The 26,850-nt window shown below is 45.5% G+C and overlaps 2 protein-coding genes across 3 annotated transcripts in view; both read right to left on the reverse strand.

Annotated features, from left to right (window-relative positions):
- Positions 1-43: 43 nt before the first annotated feature.
- Positions 44-15,950, reverse strand: LOC135549794 (ubiquitin-conjugating enzyme E2 E1-like). The gene is made up of 6 exons (XM_064980098.1): positions 15,814-15,950; positions 14,838-14,986; positions 14,241-14,291; positions 3,535-3,667; positions 828-975; positions 44-633 (listed from the first exon to the last, which is right to left on the reverse strand). The coding sequence occupies exons 2-6, from the start codon at positions 14,978-14,980 to the stop codon at positions 536-538; spliced, it is 573 nt and encodes a 190-aa protein (XP_064836170.1). The 5' UTR covers positions 14,981-14,986; positions 15,814-15,950; the 3' UTR covers positions 44-535.
- A 779-nt stretch (positions 15,951-16,729) lies between these two features.
- Positions 16,730-26,850, reverse strand: part of LOC135549796 (ubiquitin-conjugating enzyme E2 E2-like) — a 45,359-nt gene continuing 35,238 nt past the window's right edge. For both annotated transcript variants that reach the window (XM_064980102.1, XM_064980100.1), the window contains exons 5-6: positions 20,803-20,950; positions 16,730-17,946 (exon numbers count right to left, since the gene is read on the reverse strand). In XM_064980102.1, coding sequence (XP_064836174.1) covers positions 17,849-17,946; positions 20,803-20,950 — 246 coding nt within the window. In that variant the 3' untranslated portion in view covers positions 16,730-17,848. The remainder of the gene's footprint in view (positions 17,947-20,802; positions 20,951-26,850) is intronic.

Raw genomic sequence — 26,850 nt, forward strand, 5'->3', positions numbered from 1 at the left:
GCAATATGTTATAGCAGATGAAATGATAGATATGCAAGAGCGCTTACACCAACGGTTACTTTATTATGTGAAATTCACGTTGACATGAGATTAGGAATTCTCCCAGAAAACCATTGTGTCACACCTTTATACAAGCAGTCCAACAATTTCAAATTAATTTCATTTCGTAGTACAATTAGCAAAAAAATCATTTACAGAACGTTAAGGAAACATTGAAAAGCATTATTACCAAAATCTTCATTATAATATACGGGCCGAGAACTTAAAGACCATGAACAAAATATCAGGAGATAAAACAAATTCCAAGAAAAATCCTTCCCCAGTCTCCAAGCTCCCGTTTCCCCCAACCTGACAGTCCCCGAGTCATCCCAGAAAGACGACACCTCACCCTCATGTTGCCCCGGACTGTAGTCATTAGGGCATGCAACAGAAAATGTTTTGCAATAGGAAACAGAAATGAAGGCTTCTTATTGGACAATTCCAAGTAGTTCCTCCCTGTTTCAGTCCCTAATGAATACGACCCAGTCCTGTGTGTCTATGTGGCGTATCTCTTGGTCCACTGTTTGGCTATCCTGTCGTGCTCTGGTCTGTTGGTTGTGTACTGGGTGGCGATGCTTCCTACCAGAGGGTCAGCTGTGAGGGGTGGAGATAACACAGAGTTATAGATAAGGCATCAACTATAGCTTTGACTAGCCAGCACTTACACACAGAATTCCACATATGACAATGTTTGAAATAAGACTACAATGCCCGTCAAATCAGCCACTGTAATTAATTCATTTCAATTGAACACGCATTACAGTAGTATATGGTGTCTTAAGTCTCACCAGGGTTGCAGTCAGTGAGCAGGGAGCAGATGGACAGCAGCACCTTGGAGATGGTGAGGGCGGGGCTCCAGTTGTCCTTCAGGATGTCCAGACAGATCACACCCTGACTGTTGATGTTACAGTGGTAGATCCTGGTACGGAACGTCACCTAGGAAACAACAATGTTTCTCTAGAAATCAATACACCCGACTGTCATTGATGTTACACTGGTAAATCCTGGTACGGAACGTCACCTCAGATACAACAAAGTTAATCTACAGTTGAAGTCAGAAGTTTACATACACATAGTCATTAAAACTCCTTTTTCATCCACTCCACAAATTTCTTGTTAACTATAGTTTTGGCAAGTGAGTTAGGACATCTACTTGACAAGTCATTTTTCCAACAATTGTTTACAGACAGATTATTTCACTGTATCACAATTCCAGTGGGTCAGAAGTTTACATATATTAAGTTGACTGTGCCTATAAACAGCTTGGAAAAGTCCAGAAAATTATGTCTGGCTTTAGAAGCTTCTGATAGGCTAATTGACATAATTTGAGTCAATTGGAGGTGTACCTGTGGATGTATTTCAAGGCCTACCTTCAAACTCAGTGCCTCTTTGCTTGACATCATGGGAAAGTCAAAAGAAATCAGCCAAAACCTCAGAAAAAAATTATAGACCTCCACAAGTCTGGTTCATTCTTGGGAGCAATTTCCAAATGCCTGAAGGTACCACGTTCATCTGTACAAACAATAGTACGCAAGCATAAACACCATGGGACCATGCAACCGTCATACCGCTCAGGAAGGAGACGTGTTCTGTCTCCTAGAGATGAACGTACTTAGGTGCGAAAAGTGCAAATCAATCCCAGAACAACAGCAAAGGACCTTGTGAAGATTCTGGAGGAAACAGGTACAAAAGTATCTATATCCACAGTAAAACGAGTCCTATGTCGACATAACCTGAAAGGCCGCTCAGCAAGGAAGATGCCACTGCTCCAAAACCGCCATAAAAAGCCAGACTACGGTTTGCAACTGCACATGGGGACAAAGATCAGACTTTTTGGAGAAATGTCCACTGGTCTGATGAAACAAAAATAGAAATGTTTGGACATAATGATCATCGTTACGTTTGGAGGAAATAGGGGGAGGCTTGCAAGCCGAAGAACATCATCCCAACAGTGAAACACGAGGGTGGCAGCATCATGTTGTGGGGGTGCTTTGCTGCAGGAGGGACTGGTGCACTTTACAAAATAGGATGGCATCATGAGGTAGAAATATTATGTGGATATATTGAAGCAACATCTTGACATCAGTCAGGAAGTTAAAGCTTGGTCGCAAATGGGTCTTCCAAATGGACAATGGCCCCAAGCATAATTCCAAAGTTGTGGCAAAATGGCTTAAGGACAACAAAGTCAAGGTATTGGAGTTGCCATCACAATGCCCTGACCTCAATCCCATAGAAAATGTGTGGGCAGAACTGAATAAGCGTGTGCAAACAAGGAGGGCTACAAACTTGACTCAGTTACACAAGCTCTGTCAGGAGGAATGGGACAAAATTCACCCAACTTATTGTGGGAAGCTTGTGGAAGGCTACCCGTAAGATTTGACCCAAGTTAAACAATTTAAAGGCAATGCTACCAAATACTAATTGAGTGTATGTAAACTTTTGACCCACTCGGAATGTGATGAAAGAAATAAAAGCTGAAATGAATCATTCTCTGTACTATTATTCTGACATTTCACATTCTTAAAATAAAGTGGTGATCCTAACTGACCTAAGACAGGAATTTTTACTAGGATTAAATGTCATGAATTGTGAAAAACTGAGTTTAAATGTATTTGGCTAAGGAGCATGTAAACCTCCGACTAACTGTAGATCAATGCACCCTGTGGTTTATGTGCTTTTTCCAGTCCTTCGGGAGCTGAGCATCTCTTTGTGCCAGTAACACAGAAGAAGAGGAGCGAAACATTAGGAAGACAAGAGACTAAACATCATTAGGGAGCCACCTCTGACCTCCGGGCTGCCTGCCTGAACAGTGGAGGGATCAGAGTGGGAGTGACATTGGAGACGCACCCTTTGACTCAATCACACTCTGCCCCTCTATTTCCCGAGCTGACTCACTCTCTCTCAATCACTTCACGAGTGACTAACCATGCTGGCCTGCTTGTGGAAACTGTGCTCCATAACTGTGCTCCCAGGCTATTCCAAGGTGTGGAGGGGATCTGCTAGTCTAGTCTGTGGTGTTTGTGTACCCTGTTCTCAGACAGCAGCTATAGGAGTGTGTGTGTGTCTGTCTGTCTGTCTGTCTGTCTGTATGAAGCCCTGTGCAAAGCCAGGCAGTAAAAAGAAGGAAACAACTAAGTTTCTCTCTACTGTTATTGATGTTACACTGGTAGATCCTGAAAGAAACACCAAAATAATCTGCTCAACAAAGCTTGGAGGATGGAAACTCAGTCTTATCATGGAAGCCACATTTCTATTCAAGCCTTTTGAGTCTGGTTTGGTTGGTTGGTTTGGTTAAATTGACCATTAACTGTTTGCAATTTGCAGAAAGAACTAGAGGCCCTGCATTTCAATAAAATCCAAGTGCAATCGCTCCCTCCAGCGGTCAACATTGCAATAACAAGTTCCCTTCTCTAGTGAGAAAGTGGTAGCCTACAAAGCTGTGTAATCGAGGAGTGTTCTATTCATTGTTTGAGTTGTTTTGACTGGAGTCTTTACCTTGGGTGGTTTGAAGGGATAGTCTGGTGTGAAGGCGATATCTAGGAAGAAGACTCCTCCCTCGTATACAGAGCCTGGTGGTCCCAGGATGGTGGATCTCCACTCATAGATGTTGTCTCCTTTTGGACCCGCACTGCAAACACACAAACAGGCAACATAGGTACATTGCACTGTTTCATGGCATTGGAGAAATGAAGGGTGAAAGACAAGATGACAGAATGTGATGAAGGAATGCAATAATATAGTGCTTTACACTTGGTTTCTCTGTAGAACATACAAACACACAGGCTATATGATTTATAGAGATTGAGGCTTTCTAAAATATCTGATCTCAAACTAATAACTAGCTCACAAAAGTGAAGGTTAACTAACACATTAAAATGCTAATACTTCTGTATCAGATAACAGAAATGTAGGCATCATTGTAATAATAATTCCGTATATATATATATATATATATACGGAATTATTATATATATAAAATTCACTATCATTCACAGCTTTATCGATGTAGCTCATTACTAGCGCAACCTGCCACGAGTCAGGTCATCGCCTCGTAGTAAAACCAAAACAAAGCTATAGTGCTCTGCAGTTTATTTGCTCAGTGACATAAGACAAGTTGACAGGGGTTGAATGGAGCTTCTGATAGTCCCCTGGATTAACGCCACCCACCAGTATTGAGTAATGTAAACACAGAAATGGTCTACGACGAAAAACGCCTTGTCATTACTCATCGACCAAAATGCATGCTTTGCATTGATGCTAACAGCAAAGCTAATTAGAAATCAATGTGAAAACATAACACTTAATTTTATGCCTATCACCCCCCAAAAAAATACTTTGATGCCAAAAACACAGGACAGTCTCTGTAGAAAATACAGTACTTAATTCTATGCCAAAAACACAGGATAGTGTCAGCCTAAAATACAGTTCCTAATTCTATGCCAAAAATCTGTATATAGAAGTATTGTATCATTTCACATGAAAACATCCAGCCTGTGTGGTTTCTCTGCCTGACAACAGATGTGTGCGATACACAGCAGAGCCACAGAAGAGAGTCTGTTCTCCACCCCAACAGACAAATGTCACGTCGTGTTCCCGGCAGGGGTGATATGGCATGCTGCAGTCAATGTAGTCGTTCAGTTCAATATGCCACACTCATAGTCACTGTTGTGTTGTCATTCAGTTCAATAACAGGCAGGGGCTTCTTTTCTGACCTCAGAAAGGATACAGACAGAGAGAAAGGAAAGGTGGGGCAAGATCAGTCAACATTTCAGCTGGGAGACTGTGTTTGTGAAGAAGAACCATCAAAATGTCTCCACTCAATGCATCAGTCAGGTAACAAGTGGAATAACAGATTTTTCTGTTTCTCCAAAACGCTTTTGTTTACTTCTGTGATACTGTTGCTTGTTTGTTTATTTTGAATCTTTTTGCAAACAACAGGGGATAATCTTCCAAGTGCAAATAGAAATGGTCATCCCTGTGAGAGTAGAGGCCAGTTGTATCAGGGGCCAGCATAATGCATGCAACTCCTGACTTCAGTCTATATCTCAACTCTCACTTGACACCTTGGCTTGCCAGGAATATGTCTAAGTGCAGATACTGTCCTCTTTGTGTCATCACATCATCTCGAACCCATTAGCAGCTGCTAGCACTACCTCTTTTTATAGCACTAACCAGAAACACAGTGTAATGTACACTAGGCTGTCATAACAAAATAGATGGCATAATGACGCCACTTCAACAGAGTGGCTGAAAGACTGAAGACACACTACCCATTCCAGATAATGGCAATCGCACAGAGATGCAGTATACATAGAATCATTTATCTCAGATTTTTTTGGGGGGGTAATCGGCCTGTGAGTGAACCTTCTTTTCAGTAACGTAAAGATAATATTTACCAAGCATTCCAGGAGTAATGGGAATGCTTCAAGGCTGTTTTCTTCATTCAGAGATTTTATAGGAATATGTCATGCATTTCATTAAATAGGAGAATATAAATCATTCAGTCGACATTCATATCATTATAGACTATGGGGATATTGTGTATAGGATTATGAATACAGCTGCCACTGTATTGAAGCCAATGGACAGTTTATCATAGCGCACTACATTTTATTACGGGCAATAGGCTGGCCCTCTTTGAAGTCTTGTAGATCGATGCATTGCACTCTAGTTTATAAAGCCCTCCTGCATAAACTTCCTCAGTATCTTACTTCATTGTTAACTTATAGAAGTATGAGATACAAGACCCGGCCTCAGGGATGGCCATCTCTGGAGATCCCTTCCAGTTCCACTGAGTTGGGTCCAACTGCTTTTAGGTTTTTTTGCACCTTACATGTGGAATGATCGCCAATGCCCTTTAAAATTGGAGGAATTGGTGCCTCGAGGGCAGGGGTATACAACTTGAGACTGAGGGCCCCCTATGGGTCTATATATATATATACTGAAGAAAAATATCAAATGCAACATCTAATGTGTTGGTCTCATGTTTCATGAGCTGAAGTAAAATATCCCAGATGCTTAAAAAGCTTATTTCTCTCAAATTGTGCATAAATGTGTTTACATCCCTGTTAGTGAGCATTTCTCATTTGCCAAAATCATCCATCCACCTGACAGGTGTGTCATATCAAGAAGCTGATTAAACAGCATGATCATCACACAGATGCACCTTGTGCTGGGTACAAAAAAAGTCCACTCTTAAAATGTGCAGATTTGTCACACTACACAATGCCACAGATATCTATATTGAGGGACTGCACAATGGCATGCTGACGACAGGAATGTTCATTAGCGCTGTTGCCAGAGAATTGAATGTTAATTTCTCTACAATAAGCCTCCAACGTTGTTTTAGAGAATTTGGCAGTACGTTCAACCGGCCTCACAACCCCAGACCACGTGTATGGTGTTGCGTGGGCGAGAGGTTTAATGATGTCAACGTTGTGAACGAGTGCCCCATGGTGGCGGTGGGGTTATGGTATGGGTAGGCATAAGCAACGGGCAACGAACACAATTGCATTTTATTGATGGACATTTTAATGGCAACTGTCGTGCCAGTCATCTGCCACCATCACCTTATGTTTCAGCATGATAATGCACGGCCCCATGTCACAAGGGTCGGTACACAATTCCTAGAAGCTAAAAATGTCACAGTTCTTCCATGGCCTGCATACATACTCACCAGACTTGTCACCCATTGATTATGTTTGGAATGCTCTGGATCGATGTGTACAACACCGTGTTCCAGTTACCGCCAATATCCAGCAACTTGGCACAGCCATTGAAGAGTTGGACAACATTCCACAGGCCACAATCAACAGCCTGATCAACTCTATGCGAAGGAGATGTGTCGCACTGCATGATGGTGGTCACACCAGATACTGACTGGTTTTCTAATCCATGCCCCTACCTTTTATTATTATTATTATTTTATTTTTTTTAATCTGTGACCAACAGATGCATATCTGTGTTACTAGTCATGTGAAATCCATAGATTGGGGCCGAATGAATTAATTTCAATTATCAGAGTTCCTTATATGAATTGTAACTCAGTAAAATATTTGAAATTGTTTCATGTAGCATTTATATTTTTTTCCAGTATTGTACTAAAGCGATTAAAAAACAACTAATGTGTATATTGTGTTTTAATGTGTTGTTGTGCTAAACAGGGCTCTTCTGGAAAACAGACCTTGGTCTTAGTATTGACTCCCTGTCAAAAAAAAAGGTTAACTAAATAAAATAAGGCAACACTTTCCCAACGGACCATGAACACAGCAAGCAAAACAGCCTCCATTATCCCAACACTGGGTCCCACTCCAATGATCACGACTCCCGAATAAACACAACTCCTTTCAGAAATACCAGCTCAGAGGTACAGTAGGTAGCAGCAGTACTTTGGGTTTTTAAACGCTCGCTAACAACACAGCATGGGCTAGACACTTCCTCCCCAGTGGGGAGTCCTTTTTATAGATATGAAAAGCTTTACAGAGACTTAAGAAAGCAGCCATCACAGTCACACATACAACAACTTCAACACTCTGGAACAGTAACACTCCATTTTGTGTCAAGAGGAGAAAAAAAATCCTTGGCTCGCAATCTCTCACTCTAAACATTAGCTCAGAGTACACTAGAGGGAGTAAACAAAGAATCACAAGCACCTCAGATGGCTTACAATAACTACTGGCACGCTTCCTGGAGTGAAAACACCTTTAGAAGCACAGACACAACACTCATTAGCCAGCAGTCAATGCTGGGGCTACACGGTGAGGGGGGTGAGAGTGAGGGGGGTGAGTAAGAGGCAGTAAGAACACAGTTGGAACCCACTGTTTTCCCTTCTCATCTGATCTAGGAAGGTAAACAGGGTCGGGACTGGTTAGTACTTGGATGGAAAACTGCCTGGGAATACCAGGTTCTGCAAGCTTAGGGCGGCAGGTAGCCTAGCGGTGAGAGCGTTGGGCCAGTAACCAAAAGGTCACTGGCTCAAATACCCGAGCCAACAAGGTGAAAAAGCTGTCTATGTGCCCTTGAGCAAGGCGCTTAACCCTAGTTTGCGCCAGGGGTGCCGTACTACTATGGCTGACCTTGTAAAACAACATTTCATATTTATTTTTTTGACCACTATCCCAGTCACAGAGCAGTTACACACACACACACACACACACACACACACACACACACACACACACACACACACACACACACACACACACACACACACACACACACACACACACACACACACACACACACACACACACACACACACACACACACCCCAAGCTTTAAATGTTCAATTACCATCATGAGCCTTAACTCTGAGAATGTCAAGAATCCAATGAGACGCCACCGCAAGGCCAGACACCCAGGGGCTACATCCTGAAGGGAGGGACAGGGAGGGAGGGGGAGTGTGTTTGTCAAAGAAATGAAAACAAGTGCTAGAAAAAAAAGTGCAAGGGAGTAGTAGCCAAAGAGCAGCTAAGGAAACGAATGAAGGTGATAGAGAACATGTGAGGGGGGGAGAACATGTGAGGGGGGAGAGAACATGTGAGGGGGAGGGAGAGAACATGTGAGGGGAGAACATGGGAGGGAGAGAGCACGTGAGGGGGAGGGAGAGAGCACGTGAGTGGGAGGGAGAGAGCACGTGAGGGGGAGGGAGAGAGCACGTGAGGGGAGGGAGAGAACACGTGAGGGGGAGGGAGAGAACACGTGAGGGGGAGGGGGAGAGAGAGAGCACGTGAGGGGGAGGGGGAGAGAGAGAGCACGTGAGGGGGAGGGAGAGAACACGTGAGGGGGAGGGGGAGAACACGTGAGGGGGAGGGAGAGAGCACGTGAGGAGGGAGAGAGCACGTGAGGAGGGAGAGAGCACGTGAGGAGGGAGAGAGCACGTGAGGAGGGAGAGAGCACGTGAGGAGGGAGAGAGCGAACACGTGAGGGGGAGAGAGCGAACACGTGAGGGGGAGAGAGCGAACACGTGAGGGGGAGAGAGCGAACACGTGAGGGGGAGAGAGCGAACACGTGAGGGGGAGAGAGCGAACACGTGAGGGGGAGAGAGCGAACACGTGAGGGGGAGAGAGAGCGAACACGTGAGGGGGAGAGAGAGCGAACACGTGAGGGGGAGAGAGAGCGAACACGTGAGGGGGAGAGAGAGCGAACACGTGAGGGGGAGAGAGAGCGAACACGTGAGGCGGAGAGAGAGCGAACACGTGAGGGGGAGAGAGAGCGAACACGTGAGGGGGAGAGAGAGCGAACACGTGAGGGGGAGAGAGAGCGAACACGTGAGGGGGAGAGAGAGCGAACACGTGAGGGGGAGAGAGAGCGAACACGTGAGGGGGAGAGAGAGCGAACACGTGAGGGGGAGAGAGAGCGAACACGTGAGGGGAGAGAGAGCGAACACGTGAGGGGGAGAGAGAGCGAACACGTGAGGGGGAGAGAGAGCGAACACGTGAGGGGGAGAGAGCGAACACGTGAGGGGGAGAGAGCGAACACGTGAGGGGGAGAGAGCGAACACGTGAGGGGGAGGGAGCGAGCACGTGAGGGGGAGGGAGCGAGCACGTGAGGGGGAGGGAGCGAACACGTGAGGGGGAGGGAGCGAGCACGTGAGGGGGAGGGAGAGAGCACGTGAGGGGGAGGGAGAGAGCACGTGAGGGGGAGGGAGAGAGAGCACGTGAGGGGGAGGGAGAGAGCACGTGAGGGGGAGGGAGAGAGCACGTGAGGGGGAGGGAGAGAGCACGTGAGGGGGAGGGAGAGAGCACGTGAGGGGGAGGGAGAGAGCACGTGAGGGGGAGGGAGAGAGCACGTGAGGGGGAGGGAGAGAGCACGTGAGGGGGAGGGAGAGAGCACGTGAGGGGGAGGGAGAGAACACGTGAGGGGAGAGAACACGTGAGGGGAGAGAACACGTGAGGGGGAGAGCACGTGAGGGGGAGAGCACGTGAGGGGGAGGGAGAGAGCACGTGAGGGGGAGGGAGAGAGCACGTGAGGGGGAGGGAGAGAGCACGTGAGGGGGAGGGAGAGAGCACGTGAGGGGGAGGGAGAGAGCACGTGAGGGGGAGGGAGAGAGCACGTGAGGGGGAGGGAGAGAGCACGTGAGGGGGAGGGAGAGAGCACGTGAGGGGGAGGGAGAGAGCACGTCAGGGGGAGGGAGAGAGCACGTGAGGGGGAGGGAGAGAGCACGTGAGGGGGAGGGAGAGAGCACGTGAGGGGGAGGGAGAGAGCACGTGAGGGGGAGGGAGAGAGCACGTGAGGGGGAGGGAGAGCACGTGAGGGGGAGGGAGAGAGCACGTGAGGGGGGGAGGGAGAGAGCACGTGAGGGGGAGGGAGAGAGCACGTGAGGGGGAGGGAGAGAACACGTGAGGGGGAGAGAGCGAACACGTGAGGGGGAGAGAGCGAACACGTGAGGGGGAGAGAGCGAACACGTGAGGGGGAGAGAGAGCACGTGAGGGGGAGGGAGAGCACGTGAGGGGGAGGGAGAGAGCACGTGAGGGGGAGGGAGAGAGCACGTGAGGGGGAGGGAGAGAGCACGTGAGGGGGAGGGAGAGAACACGTGAGGGGGAGAGAGCGAACACGTGAGGGGGAGAGAGCGAACACGTGAGGGGGAGAGAGCGAACACGTGAGGGGGAGAGAGCGAACACGTGAGGGGGAGAGAGCGAACACGTGAGGGGGAGGGAGCGAACACGTGAGGGGGAGGGAGAGAGCACGTGAGGGGGAGGGAGAGAACACGTGAGGGGGAGGGAGAGAACACGTGAGGGGGAGGGAGAGAACACGTGAGGGGGAGGGAGAGAACACGTGAGGGGGAGGGAGAGAACACGTGAGGGGGAGGGAGAGAACACGTGAGGGGGAGGGAGAGAACACGTGAGGGGGAGGGAGAGAACACGTGAGGGGGGAGGGAGAACACGTGAGGGGGAGGGAGAACACGTGAGGGGGAGGGAGAACACGTGAGCGGGGAGAACACGTGAGGGGGAGGGAGAGAGCATGTGAGGGGGAGGGAGAGAGCATGTGAGGGGGAGGGAGAGAGCATGTGAGGGGGAGGGAGAGAGCATGTGAGGGGGAGGGAGAGAGCATGTGAGGGGGAGGGAGAGAGCATGTGAGGGGGAGGGAGAGAGGGGGAAGGAAACGAGTGTGTGATGTTAGCATTATGACGACTACAAGACCATTTAAAAATAGAACAAGGCTGGAGTGTGTGTGTGGCATTCCCCGTGTCAAGTATAATTAGCTTTTGATGAATGTCATCTGAGGAACTTGCCATGTAGTGGCCAGAAAACATGACATGCTTGCTATGGCAGAAAACATCCAGTTCAGGAAAACCATCTGATAGATTAATGAAAACTACTGACTAAACCACTAAATAAATTGCCTCATGCAAAGAATGTATGGTGTATCTAAAGATAGGTCCAAGGCCACAAATACCCTTTTCACACTCACTACCTGCACTGTTGGCATACTGGGCTGGCTTGGATGTTTTCACATTGTCACTCCGAGCCATAAGACTGTACTAGTCTGATGAGCTAAAGCCTAGGCATTAGCTCAAGAAGCTAATGCATGTCTTCAGGTCTCAGGCAAGGCGACTCATCACACAAGCATGGTTCACTGAATTACTTCCATTCTATGACACAACCGTCAGGTCACTCAGGTGGCAGCAGAATGTCTGGTTGGAACATAGTTCACTGGGTCAGCCCCCCCAAAACCCCCTCTTTAGTTCACTGGGTTCCAAGCATCTGGACAACACGTGGTGATGTGGTTATAAACCCCCATAATCCCTTTGGATTAACCAGAGCTCCTTCCACTTTCCAATACCACAGCAGCACCATAGTAGCCCACTACACTAGAGCAGGCCACAAAACCCACCAACGGATGGAATGACTAGAGTCAGTCAAATAGGATTCCTTCCTTCATTGTCCTTTCCAGCTGCAGAGCACAAAGCTCCTTTCTCAAAACATGCCATTACTCTCTGACATGTTGAGTGAGCCAGCCTCTGCCAAATCCATAGCAGTCATATGCCAGGGTCATCAGCGAGCTAAATGTCTGTTTTGGAACTGGTTAGTGTGTGTGTCCAACTGGTGGTCTGGAGAGCTGCGCCAACATGTCATCAGCTCACTTCTCAGGGTCTAGACAGGATCATCATGACCCACAGTTCCCTAAGTGCGTGTAGACTGGCAAGCGTAGACTGACCGCAGCACAGCAGCTTGTCAGCAGGTGAGCGTAAATTCTGACCTCATTGAAGATATACATACAGAGATTAACTCCCTCAGTGGCCTTCAAGGTTCAATAACACACGACAAGGAACTGCTTGTACATCTCCTGTCTCTCTAGAGAGAGTGAGTGAGTGAGTGAGTGAGTGAGTGTGTGAGTGAGTGAGTGAGTGTGAGTGAGTGAGTGAGTGAGTGAGTGAATGAGTGAATGAGTGAATGAGTGTGTGTGTGTAGCACATCTCTTCTCTCCCACTTTACTGGCCTTCCAGGATGCATGTCAGAAGAACTGTGTGCATCATGCCTCTGAAAATACGGAGCGTAGGGGTTAGTAATGTTCTCTAATTGCACCGGGATTGGCTCAATGTTCTGTCACTCATGGGGACACTAAGTCACCGGCAAATATAAGGCCAGAGCTCGAAAAATTCAAGCCCCTTGGGTGCTGCCATAGAGTTACATTAGAAGTGCCCATCCAAGAAGGCTCAAGGTCATTGGCCACAGATAAAATTATGTCAAATCACATTATATCTACAGTAGCTTTGATTGGACTGTTAACATCATACCTATAAAATCTTAGCTAGCAGTCATCATCATGAATCAAGTCGACAATCTACTGGCAAATCCTTTTTGATCCTTGTCATATGAAGAGAAATTATAGATAAAACGTATCGGTGCTCCTCGGCCATTGGACATAAACATTACACAACAAGTTGGAAATAGCAAATTCAACAATGAGTGGTTTGGAAGGAATTAGTGGCTAACTGCAAGCATTTCAAAGCAATCACTAGCCTGCTCTTCAGTGGAGTGGGTTGAGTGGGTTTATGGTCCCAATTCTGGGTTTAAGGGTCTTCCAATGATAAACATTCAACATTGGCCATGCTGTCAAATGAGCATGATTTCTAAAAAACAACTTAACTCATAACTGGGAAATCTGACTTCAGTGAGTTCAAGACAACTGGGAACTCAGGAAACAAAACGGCTCCGACTGGCAAAATACGTTTTGTACGGTCATCCTACTCGGAAATGTAAGTCGGAAACTCAGACCTCTTTCTAGACCTGAAGATCACTGATGTCATTGTGATTCGACCTTGTTTTTTTCAGTGTTCCCAGTTGTCGTGAAAGCACCATAAATCCAGAGAATGCCAGACTTTGATGACAAAATTTGCCCATGAAGGACCGCCGAACCACCTTCCTGTCCAAGTGGGCCCAGCACATGGTGAGTCCAAAAATGTATTTTATACTGCTGTATAAATTATGTAATATGCTGGGGGGATATATATACTGTAGCTAAGAAAGTAATACTAAGTATGTTGTGTAGTAAGCTGTTAGTAACCCATATGCCTCACCCTAATAATTTGGTCTATTCTCCCCTCTTAATTTCGCCTCTTGTTCTGACTAGGTGGTGCACATGAAGCCTATAACCCGTTTTAAAGAAATGTAATCATCAAATATTTTAAGAGCTTTCAATGTCTGCTTATATGCCCCCTTTATTTATCCTACAGTTCTGACTTGGTGTACAGAGAGAACACTGTAAGAACGGCCCATGTTCTGAATTCTGGTACTGTACATTTCAAAAGTGCTGAACAAATAGTTATTTTGACCAGGTCCGTTCTAGCTCGCTCATTAATGTCTTAATCGAAAATTACGGATTGCCTCTTATACGCTTGTCATCACCTTATGCCATAGTTTGTGCATCTCAATTGACAGTAGAAACCACATTTGTTTAAGCAAATCAGCCATACCTGCTATGTTTTTAAAAAGGCAGTAAATGAGGCTGAATAAACTGTTTCGCTGTCAGACAAGGCTCCGCTGATAGCCAGGTGTAGCAGTGGAAAGGTGTTCGGACAGCTGTTGGGACAGCTTTATGTAGGCGCTAACAGTTTGTGTGCACAGTTATAGCGCAATTAATCTATTGTTCAGAGTTGTGTAGTGGCTTTACTAGCATGCACCCCCCCCCCCCAAAAAAAAATGTTGTTTTCCCCACCAACACTTACATGCTGAAATCGCACACACACACGCGCCTACCTGCAGTTCGGTGGCGGATCCAAAGTAATGTCAGCCAACTCCTTCTGAATTCTGAAATAATGCACAAAAATGAAAATGGTCACTCACATAGTCCTTCTTAATTCTAACAGAAGTTTAATAATAGGGAACAAGATACATTGTCACGGCAGACACTCAAAATATCCAGAATGCTAATTTTACCAAAGGATCAAGACAGACAGTAAATCAGGATGAGGACAAATATAACTATAGATTTAAAAAAATCTGGCACAGTGCAGTCTATTTTATTTCCTCTAGTCTTACCACAATAAACACTGAAAATAAATATGCAAATAAGTTAGTCATCTATTGAATCATAGGCTATTTACAGTTTGACAACAATGCACTAGGAAGGTTAAGAACATATTCAAAACGGTAAACAAAAAAAACATTATTCGGAAGTTCATATTTATATATACAGAACCGAATTCAGAAAATGGTCCACTGTAAATTAAACACTACAGTGACACGCGCCAGTCAATGACAAGACGATACATTGTAACAAAAGTGGCCGCGAGTGAGCTACGGTATTATAAAATATCAACTCAGTGAAACGTTGTATTTTTTTGACAGCCTTACCTTTTGGCGCTGGTGGAGAGGAGTTTGGAAGTCTTGCTCATGCTGGCTTTGCTTTCTTCTCGTTTCTTAGGCGCGTTTTTTTCTAACTGCTGATGAGTTGAGGAAGAAGAACTAATGCTGGCACGCGAATCCTCATCCGACATACCGATCTGTACAGACAAAACAAAAAAGCAACATTCAGGCCACAGAAAAACAACAAATACACCTAAGATCCAACCCCCCCCCCCCAATTTCAGCAGCACTGCACATATTCAATGTAGGCTATCAATACGACCTTTAGCCTATTGTTGTTAGGCTCCAACCAACGATGTGTTCATAGGTTTACAGACACAATTCAACATGAGTTTATCGTCAAACCATTACCCCCAGTCTTTCTTAACGCTCTAACAGATTAGCCTACTGACCTAAAGCTAATGTTTGCACTGAAGCGTTATTTTAGCTGAGTTGTGCTACAACAAAGGAGCCCACTCCGCTCTTATTGTGAAATGATTGCATTTCATTACAGCAAAATAACAACGACGAGGAGGTAGCCTGTAGCCTAATTTCCTCAACTGATCAAATAGCCCAATGTAGCCTAAAATGTATTGGGCGATGTCGCATTCGTTTGGGGAACCTTCCTCATTCTTCATTCCCACTGAGCATTCGTTGACTTGACGAAACTTTCACTTTGAAATCAGATGCTCTTCAATCACCCATAAGAGAATATGCCGAACATGTATGCCAAACTAGTTGAATCTGTAGACCGAAGCCAATGTGTTTTACAATTAGATTTTATATTGGCATCCCTCGATAGGCAGCTAAAGCTGATCTCAGTCCAGTCTTAAGGACGGACCGTTTTCCTCAATTTCAACCACAACGGCTATAACCTATCCACGGTGGAGATCCAAATGTCGATCCCTCAGACGCACCAAACAATACAATATAGATATGTATTTCTCGATTTAAAAAAAAAGCATTTAGTGTTAGATAGGCCCACCTTTCTTTGTGTCTGTGAGTGCCTCCGTCGCCTGGACGCGTGCCTTTTGCCTCTCGCGGAGCGGAAGTGTGGGTGCAGAGGCAGCAGCAGACGAAGCTAGAGTTATCCAGGGCAATGGATTCCGTCTCGGTTGGGCACACTCGATGACAATGTCAAATTGAGAGAGCTAGCTGAGCACTACCCTATAATTGGAATGGGGGGGGGGGGGGACAACAAAGAGGTGTGAGATGATTCTGACCATTGTGGATACCATAAGCCTATATATAATGTTATCAATGCATCATGTAAAAGTGAAGTCCACCTACACTCCAATTATCCGCAGAGGGTGACAGAAATATTAGATGTTCTTATCTCTTCTTTATGATGGTCATATTAGGCTACATGAAGTTTCCTGCATTTCAAAGCATTCCTGCTAAATTGGGCTACATTTTGGGACTGGAATGTCAGGAACTAAACTGCAATAGTTATACTAGTCGGGACTCAGAGTTGTAGAATTACAGAATGGAATCTCAGAAGCCAGAGTTTCATTCTAAGGGCATTTGTATATGGGAACTGTGTGTTTCAGTGTTTCTGTGTGCAGCAGATCCTTCAATAGAGCTCTGTATTTGAGGCAGCCAGCCAGCTATCAAGGAGCTTTTAAACTTCTCATAAAAATACACAGGACAAGATGAGAGTTTTGAACTTGAACAAACAGTAGCTTTAACTTTCATCACTGATCATAAAAAGGAAATGTTCTTGACAGTGGAGCTTTAAAATGTGACATGAGAAAATAACATAAATCATCTAAAATGGGTGTATAATATTCATATTTTAATGACCATTAAATATTATAGATTATGCATTGAAATCCCCCACTGTTAACCCAGTGAAGAAGACAAACAGTGAGCACATTAGCAACAGATTAGCCAAGCCAGAGTTAACATTACAACCAGTGTTTAATTGAGTATTCAATAAGTATGTATTCTCACAAGGCAAATGTACAGCAAACAACTGCCAGCTGACTAGTACCACAGGAGGTGAGCAGCAAGACCAGCTACCCACAGATCCAGACAGACTTACTGTCATGGCAATAACTTCTGGGGGCAGAAAAATAATAACAACAAGTGATTAAATCATAGAAAAATGTCCACTCTGCATCTGTAAACACTAATTCTGCAGACAGGCTCTAACTGAAGATGACCTCTTAAACAAAAACACTCAGCATGGACTGTATCAATAGAATGTATCTAGAATGCTCTAGAATAGAATGCATTTTTCATCAATCACATAAAAAGGGCCTAGGATGATAATGCAATAAACAATGTACTAATAATAACAACAACAAACAATAACAACAAGAATAACAGTATTAAAGCTTTTCGTGACCATATCAACATTCAGTGTATTGGGGAAAAAAATCCAATATACTCTTTGTATATAAAAAAAAGAAGCGATCAAGTTCATGTTCTCAGAGGAGGGGTAGTGTGTGTGTGTGGGGGGGGGGGGGTGACTGAAGGTGTGAGCACAGGAGGCTGGTGGGGGGAGGACGGCTTATAATAATATCTGGAATGGTGTAAATGGAATGGCATTAACACACATGGAACCCATGGGTTTGATGCATTTGATACATTTCTATTTACTCGTTCCAGTCATTACTATGAGCCCGTCCTCCCCAATAAAGGTGCCACCAGCCGCCTGTGATGAGGAGGGGGGGATCAGGTCAGGTGCTTTCACACATTTGGGGCTCAGAGAGAGGGGCAAGTAGCTTTGTCCCAAATCTGTTTGTGCTGTTTAGCCAACTACTATGGTCTAACTAAGTCGCTCTGGATAAGGGTGTCTACTAAATGACTAAAATCTAAATGTAAATGTCATTGTCATGCCAAACATGCCATTAATAATTCATTGTTTGGCATGCAATGACCACAGGAGTTGGCTATACAGCACAAACAGATTTGGGACCAGTCTAGGAGCGGAGGGGCGAGGGATGAGTGTGCTCAACAGATTTTGGGTGGCGGAGGTGGGTCAGAGAAGGGCGGTGGAACTCCTTGATGTCCGTCTATGTGGCGTATCTCTTGGTCCACTGTTTGGCTATCCTGTCGTGCTCTGGTCTGTTGGTCGTGTACTGGGTGGCGATGCTTCCTACCAGAGGGTCAGCTGTGAGGAGGGAGAACAACATGGATTAGAGTATTTTAACCACCATTAAATCACATTTCATCACATCCATTGGGTGTGTGTCTACAGTCAGAGAAACGGTCACTTCAACGGTCACCCCACCTACTTAGATACATTTCATACCATTAACTCTGATTTTTATAGCCTTTAACAACCCACATTTAAAAACCCATTAATTTGCCATGTCGTCAAGCCTTGTTTATCTGAAGTAGGATACTCCATAATTATATGACATTTAGAGATCTAAATCAAGTGTTCACAGCAGGTTTGTCTCGTAATACAGGACAGCAGTGCGAAGCACGATGACAGAGACAGGTTCCCTTTACAGCACATCATCACAGTACTCTGACCTGGGGTGTATTCAGGGAGGTGAAACACTCAGAATCACTCAAATGGCAGGCCCCCTGCCGAGCTCCTTGTGCAAGTTGAGTAAGCAGCAGTGGGGCCTCAGCCTCAGGAGAGCCAGGTTCAGGTCGGGAGTCTAAACCCACTAGTGCTGCAGAGCACCGTACAGGGTCTCCTTGTGGCACCCCGTCTCAGGCAGCCAGGAAATATACAATTATTAAGCCTGCGAGGGTTAATTAACTGTCATTCTGCTCTCTCCTTCTTTAATGAACTATATCCCATAATATCCCATTGATCCTCTAGACTACCGCATGAAAAAAGACACATTCAGGGGAGAGAAGGGGAGGAGGGGGAGTTGGTCGCGGGGAGGCAGTGGGAAGGGCATTTAGACTCATGGTTGGTCCACAGCGACAGCGCCAAACCCACTATGCAGTGTGGGAGGGAGCCTGGGGGGAGGGGCCTGGGGGATAAATAATGACCAGACTGATTATGAGAAGGTTTGAGCGACTGCCCTGTTATTAGATTTTTAAATGATCACATTATTGTTTTATCTATATTATGTGTACATGTAACATTTTGTGGGTCTGTGTGGTCTGTGGGAAATATGCATCTTTAATGTGGTCATACATTTAGCAGGAGGTTAGGAAGTGCAGCTCAGTTTCCACCTCATTTTGTGGGCAGAGGGCACATAGCCCGTCTTCTCTGCCTATGGCAGCCTCTCTAAATAGCAAGGCTATGCTCACTGAGTCTGTACATAGTCAAGCACTTTCTTAATTTGGGGTCAGTAACAGTGGTCAGAAATTCTGCAACTGTGTATTAACTGTTTAGGGCCAGATATCATTACAATTTGCTCTGTTTTCTGGTTGATTCTTTCCTGTGTGTAAAATAGTTTTCTTTTTGCTTTCTCAAAATTTGGTTGGGTCTAATTGTGTTGCTGTCCTAGGGTTCTGTGGGGTCTGTTTGTGTTTGTGAACAGAGCCCCAGAACCAGCTGGCTGAGGGGACTCTTCTCTAGGTTCATCTCTCCGTAAGTGAGGGTTCGTGGTGGAATGTGTGGATATCGCATCCTTTTAGGGAACTGTAGAATTTAACAGCTCTTTTCTGGATTTTGATAACTAGCGAGTATAGTCCTAATTATGCTCTGCATGCATTGTTTGGGGTTTTGCATTGCATAAAAAGTACATTTTTGCAGAATTCTGCATACAGAGTCTCAATTGGGTGTTTGTCCCATTGTGTACATTCTTTGTTGGTGAGCGGACCCCAGACCTCACAACCATAGAAGGCAATGGCCTCTATAACTGATTGAAGTATTTTCAGCCAGATCCTAATTGGGATGTTGAGTTTTATGTTCCTTTTGATTGCGTAGAAGGCCATTCTTGCCTTGTATCTTAGGTCGTTTACAGCCTTGTGCAAGTTACCTGTGGTGTTGATGTTTAGGCCGAGGTAGGTATAGTTCTTTGTGTGCTCTAGGGCAACAGTGTCTAGACAGAATGTGTATTTGTGGTCCTGGCTACTGGACCTTTTTTGGAACACCATTATGTTGGTCTTACTGAGATTCACTGTCAGGCCCCAAGTCTGACAGAATCTGTGTAGAACATCTAGGTGCTGCTGTAGGCCCTCTTTGGTTGGGTACAGAAGCACCAGTTCATCTGCAAACAGTAGCCAATAGATTTCAGAGTCTAGAAGGGTGAGGCCGGGTGCTGCAGACTGTTCTAGTGCCCTCGCTAATTCATTGATATAAAGTGAGCTCCAAAAGAAATGGAACAGTGACATTTTTTTGTTGTTGTTTTGGCCCTGTACTCCAGTACTTTGGATTTGAAATGATACAATGACTATGAGCTTAACGTGTAGACTGTCAGCTTTCATTTAAGAGGATGTTCATCCATATCGGGTGAAACGTTTAGAAATGACATGTTTGTGTGTGTAACTTTCTCACTCATCATTACTCACAATTCATTCAGGATTATTCATAATCATGGTAGCATCCACATTAATTAGAAGTATTCAGACATATTCTATTCTTATTTACAATAAAATTGACTACAAAATGACACAATACACTACTTACCATTCATTTATATTGGGCACAAAATAATATGTTACTGTCCCAATACTTTTGGAGTTCACTGTACTGTGTCACCCCACAGCCCGAAGGAAAGAAGTATGTATGTTTATTGCCCATTTTAACTGCACACTTGTTGCTTGTGTACATGTCCCCCCCCCAACACAGATTTCCATCCATTTGCATAGCAGACCCTCATGCCACATTGAGTCAAAAGCTTTTTTGAAATCAACAAAGCATGAAAAGACTGCTTTGGTTTTGGTTTGTTTGTTTGTCAATAACGGTGTGCAGGGTGTATACATGGTCTGTCGTACTGTATTTTGGTCAGAAGCCAATTTAACATTTGTTGATGATACTGCAAAGGATTATTTTTTCGATTTTTCAGAGAGAATCTCTCTCTCTCTCTGAATGGGTGATAGGGGTGTCACTCACCAGGGTTGCAGTCAGTGAGCAGGGAGCAGATGGACAGCAGCACCTTGGAGATGGTGAGGGCGGGGCTCCAGTTGTCCTTCAGGATGTCCAGACAGATCACACCCTGACTGTTGATGTTACAGTGGTAGATCCTGGTACGGAACGTCACCTAGGAAACAACAATGTTTCTCTAGAAATCAATACCCCGACTGTCATTGATGTTACACTGGTAAATCCTGGTACGGAACGTCACCTAGGATACAACAAAGATTCTCTAGATCAATGCACCCTGTGGTTTATGTGCTTTTTTCAGTCCTTCGGGAGCTGAGCATCTCTTTGTGCCAGTAACACAGAAGAAGAGGAGCGAAACATTAGGAAGACAAGAGACTAAACATCATTAGGGAGCCACCTCTGACCTCCGGGCTGCCTGCCTGAACAGTGGAGGGATCAGAGTGGGAGTGACATTGGAGACGCACCCTTTGACTCAATCACACTCTGCCCCTCTATTTCCCGAGCTGACTCACTCTCTCTCAATCACTTCACGAGTGACTAACAATGCTGGCCTGCTTGTGGAAACGGTGCTCCATAACTGTGCTCCCAGGCTATTCCAAGGTGTGGAGGGGATCTGCTAGTCTAGTCTGTGGTGTTTGTGTACCCTGTTCTCAGACAGCAGCTATAGGAGTGTGTGTGTGTGTGTGTGTCTGTCTGTCTGTCTGCCTGCCTGTATGTCTGCCTATATGTCTGCAGCCCTGTTCACAGCCTAAACCCAGCCGGAGGCCTGGCTCTCAGAGCAGCAGATATGTTTCCGTTCATCCTCAGTCAGCAGAGGAAAGAGAGAGAGAGAAGAAAGGAAGAGACAGATGGAGAGAGAGAGAGAGGAAAGGAAGAGAGAGGGAGACAAGGAAAGGAAGAGAGAGAGGGAGACAGACAAGGAAAGGAAGAGACAGATGAGAGAGAGAGAGAGAGAGAGAGAGAGAGAGAGAGACAAGGAAAGGAAGAGACAGACAGAGAGAGAGAGAGAGACAAGGAAAGGAAGAGACAGATGGAGAGAGAGAGAGAGAGACAAGGAAAGGAAGAGACAGATGAGAGAGAGAGAGAGACAAGGAAAGTAAGAGACAGATGGAGAGAGAGAGAGAGAGAGAGAGAGAGGGGGGAGAGAGAGAGAGACAAGGAAAGTAAGAGACAGATGGAGAGAGAGAGACAAGGAAAGTAAGAGACAGATGGAGAGAGAGAGGGAGACAAGGGAAGTAAGAGAGATGGAGAGAGAGACAAGGAAAGGAAGAGACAGATGGAGAGAGAGAGACAAGGAAAGGAAGAGACAGATGGAGAGAGAGAGAAAGAGAGAAAGAGAGAGAGACAAGGAAAGGAAGAGACAGGTGGAAAGAGAGAGAGAGAGACAAGGAAAGGAAGAGAGATGGAGAGAGAGAGAGAGACCAGGAAAGTAAGAGACAGATGGAGAGAGAGAGATAGAGAGACAAGGAAAGGAAGAGACAGATGGAGAGAGAGAGAGAGAGACAAGGAAGAGACAGATGGAGAGAGAGAGAAAGAGAGAGAGAGAGAGAGAGAGACAATGAAAGGAAGAGACAGATGGAGAGAGAGTGAGAGAGACAAGGAAAGGAAGAGACAGATGGAAAGAGAGAGAGAGACAAGGAAAGGAAGAGAGATGGAGAGAGAGAGAGAGAGACCAGGAAAGTAAGAGACAGATGGAGAGAGAGAGAGAGAAGGAAAGTAAGAGACAGATGGAGAGAGAGAGAGAGAGAGACAAGGAAAGTAAGAGACAGATGGAGAGAGAGAGACAGGGAAAGTAAGAGAGATGGAGAGAGAGAGAGAGAGAGACAAGGAAAGGAAGAGACAGATGGAGAGAGAGAGAGACAAGGAAAGTAAGAGACAGATGGAGAGAGAGAGAGACAAGGAAAGTAAGAGAAATGGAGAGAGAGAGACAAGGAAAGGAAGAGACAGATGAGAGAGAGAGAGACAAGGAAAGGAAGAGACAGATGGAGAGAGAGAGAGAGACAAGGAAGAGACAGATGGAGAGAGAGAGAGACAAGGAAGAGACAGATGGAGAGAGAGAGAAAGAGAGAGAGAGACAAGGAAAGGAAGAGACAGGTGGAGAGAGAGAGACAAGGAAAGGAAGAGACAGATGGAGAGAGAGACAGACAAGGAAAGGAAGAGACAGATGGAGAGAGAGAGACAAGGAAAGGAAGAGACAGATGAGAGAGAGAGAGAGAGAGAGAGACAATGAAAAGAAGAGAGATGGAGAGAGAGACAAGGAAAGGAAGAGACAGACAGAGAGAGAGAGAGACAAGGGAAGGAAGAGACAGATGGAGAGACAAGGAAAGGAAGAGACAGTTGGAGAGAGAGAAAGAGAGAGACAAGGAAAAGAAGAGAGATGGAGAGAGAGACAAGGAAAGGAAGAGACAGATGGAGAGAGAGAGACAAGGAAAGGAAGAGACAGATGGAGAGAGAGAGAGAGACAAGGAAAGGAAGAGACAGATGGAGAGAGAGAGAGAGAGAGAGAGAGACAAGGAAAGGAAGAGACAGATGGAAAGAGAGAGAGAGACAAGGAAAGGAAGAGATATGGAGAGAGAGAGAGACCAGGAAAGTAAGAGACAGATGGAGAGAGAGAGAGAGAGAGACAAGGAAAGGAAGAGACAGATGGAAAGAGAGAGAGAGACAAGGAAAGGAAGAGATATGGAGAGAGAGAGAGAGAGACCAGGAAAGTAAGAGACAGATGGAGAGAGAGAGAGAGAGAGAGACAAGGAAAGGAAGAGACAGATGGAAAGAGAGAGAGAGAGACAAGGAAAGGAAGAGATATGGAGAGAGAGAGAGAGAGAGAGAGAGAGAGACCAGGAAAGTAAGAGACAGATGGAGAGAGAGAGAGACAAGGAAAGGAAGAGACAGATGGAGAGAGAAAGACAAGGAAAGGAAGAGACAGATGGAGAGAGAGAGACAAGGAAAGGAAGAGACAGATGGAGAGAGAGAGAAAGAGAGAGAGACAAGGAAAGGAAGAGACAGGTGGAAAGAGAGAGAGAGAGACAAGGAAAGGAAGAGAGATGGAGAGAGAGAGACCAGGAAAGTAAGAGACAGATGGAGAGAGAGCGAGAGAGAGAGAGACAAGGAAGAGACAGATGGAGAGAGAGAGAAAGAGAGAGAGATAGAGAGACAATGAAAGGAAGAGACAGATGGAGAGAGAGAGAGAGAGACAAGGAAAGGAAGAGACAGATGGAAAGAGAGAGAGAGACAAGGAAAGGAAGAGAGATGGAGAGAGAGAGAGAGAGAGACAAGGAAAGTAAGAGACAGATGGAGAGAGAGAGAGACAAGGAAAGTAAGAAATGGAGAGAGAGAGAGACAAGGAAAGGAAGAGACAGATGAGAGAGAGAGAGAGAGAGACCAGGAAAGTAAGAGACAGATGGAGAGAGAGAGAGAGAGAGAGAGAGAGAGAGAAGGAAAGTAAGAGACAGATGGAGAGAGAGAGAGACAGGGAAAGTAAGAGAGATGGAGAGAGAGAGAGAGACAAGGAAAGGAAGAGACAGATGGAGAGAGAGAGAGAGAGACAAGGAAAGTAAGAGAGATGGAGAGAGAGAGAGACAAGGAAAGTAAGATACAGATGGAGAGAGAGAGAAGGAAAGTAAGAGAGATGGAGAGAGAGAGAGACAAGGAAAGGAAGAGACAGATGAGAGAGAGAGAGAGACAAGGAAAGGAAGAGACAGATGAGAGAGAGAGAGAGACAAGGAAGAGACAGATGGAGAGAGAGAGAGAGAGATAGAATGAAAGGAAGAGACAGGTGGAGAGAGAGAGACAAGGAAAGGAAGAGACAGATGGAGAGAGAGAGAGACAAGGAAATGAAGAGACAGAGAGAGAGAGAGAGACAAGGAAAGGAAGAGACAGATGGAGAAAGAGAGAGAGAGACAAGGAAAGGAAGAGAGATGGAGAGAGAGAGAGAGAGACAAGGAAAGGAAGAGACAGATGGAGAAAGAGAGCGAGAGAGAGAGAGGGAGAGACAAGGAAAGGAAGCGAGAGAGAGAGACAAGGAAAGGAAGAGACAGATGGAGAAAGAGAGAGAGAAAGAGAGAGAGACAAGGAAAGGAAGAGACAGATGGAGAGAGAGAGAGAGAGAGAGAGACAAGGAAAGGAAGAGGGAGAGAGACAAGGAAAGGAAGAGGGAGAGAGACAAGGAAAGGAAGAGACAGATAGAGAGAGAGAGACAAAGAGAGAGAGAGACAAGGAAAGGAAGAGAGAGAGAGAGAGACAAGGAAAGGAAGAGACGGAGAGAGAGAGACAAGGAAAGGAAGAGACAGAGAGAGAGAGAGACAAGGAAAGGTAGAGACAGATGGAGAGAGAAAGAGAGAGAGAGACAAGGAAAGGAAGAGACATGTAGAGAGAGAGAGAGACAAGGAAAGGAAGAGAGAGAGAGAGACAAGGAAAGGAAGAGACAGATGGAGAGAGAAAGAGAGAGAGAGACAAGGAAAGGAAGAGACATGTAGAGAGAGAGAGAGACAAGGAAAGGAAGAGAGAGAGAGAGACAAGGAAAGGAAGAGACAAGGAAAGGAAGAGAGATGGAGAGAGAGAGAGACAAGGAAAGGAAGAGACAGATGGAGAAAGAGAGAGAGAAAGAGAGAGAGACAAGGAAAGGAAGAGACCGATGGAGAAAGAGAGAGAGAGAAAGAGAGAGAGAGACAAGGAAGAGACAGATGGAGAAAGAGAGAGAGAGAAAGAGAGAGAGAGACAAGGAAGAGAGATGAAGAAAGAGAGAGAGAGAAGGAAAGGAAGAGACAGATGGAGAGCAAGAGAGAGAGAGAGAGAGAGAGAGAGAGAGAAGGAAAGGAAGAGAGATGGAGAGAGAGAGAGAGAGACAAGGAAAGGAAGAGACAGATGGAGAGAGAGAGAGACAAGGAAAGGAAGAGACAGAGAGAGAAAGAGAGAGAGATGAGGGAGAGAAGGAAAGGAAGAGACAGATGGAGAGAAAGACAGAGAGAGAAAGAAGAGAAAAGGTGGCAGATAGATAGAGACAGACAGAGTGAGAGGCCCCACATCCTGAGGCAATCACTAAACTAAACTCTCTCAGGGTCGACCCCTAACCAACGCACCTGCATAGAGTATTTTCTCAACAATAACCCTGAACATAGCCACTCGCGTAACGCATATTCTCTGGCCCCCCCATAAGGTCGGAGTCCAGGCCCCTACGACCAGTAGGTCCAGGTTGCGGGCCCGACTATTTTCTATACTGAGTACTGCTAACCCAGAGTCTTTCCTGAGACATTGTACATTATATGTCCATTGCGCTGCACACAATTTAAATTTAGTCTTGAATGATGGTTGCCAAGATACAGTATACCAGAGAAAAGGGACTGTTGATATTGCAACCACATAACTCTTAACGCTGGTTAACCAGTATGAAAGAAATTGCAAATAACTTTTTTTATTCATGTCCTCAAGAACTGTTGTCTGCTGAAGATAACAATCTGTTTGCATCTGCCAATTGATTGACTGTCCAGTAGATCTGTCCCCAGAGCTTCCTATACAGTTAGCCTCTTTCCATATCATGTTGAGTCCGGCAATTAAAGAGAATGAGAGGCTCAAGGACGTTACAGAACTGCTGAAGAACTCCCTGAAGGTGCAATCAAACTGTTTCCATCATCCCTGTAACTGTTGTTTCTGCAGACAGATCGTTTTCTAAACCATAACTCAGAAAGAACTACCTACGAAGCATTAGACTCTCAGTCTGATATGAGCTTTAGAACACCTGAGTAAACTCCATGTATTCATAGCCTTGACCACGGCATTTGTTCACTGATATTCCCTCATACTTTCAATCAGCTGTGCTTCCCTTTGTAGTCTGTGATAGTTTGCAAGCCCTGCCACAGATGATGCAATCTCTATTGCACTCCACACTGCCCTTTCCCACCTGGACAAAAGGAACACTTATGTGAGAATGCTATTCATTGACTACAGCTCAGCGTTCAACACCATAGTGCCCTCAAAGCTCATCACTAAGTTAAGGATCCTTGGACTAAACACCTCCCTCTGCAACTGGATCCTGGACTTCCTGACGGGCCGCCCCCGGTTGTG

Source organism: Oncorhynchus masou, chromosome 12 (assembly GCF_036934945.1).
Source record: "Oncorhynchus masou masou isolate Uvic2021 chromosome 12, UVic_Omas_1.1, whole genome shotgun sequence".
Lineage (NCBI taxonomy): Eukaryota > Metazoa > Chordata > Actinopteri > Salmoniformes > Salmonidae > Oncorhynchus > Oncorhynchus masou.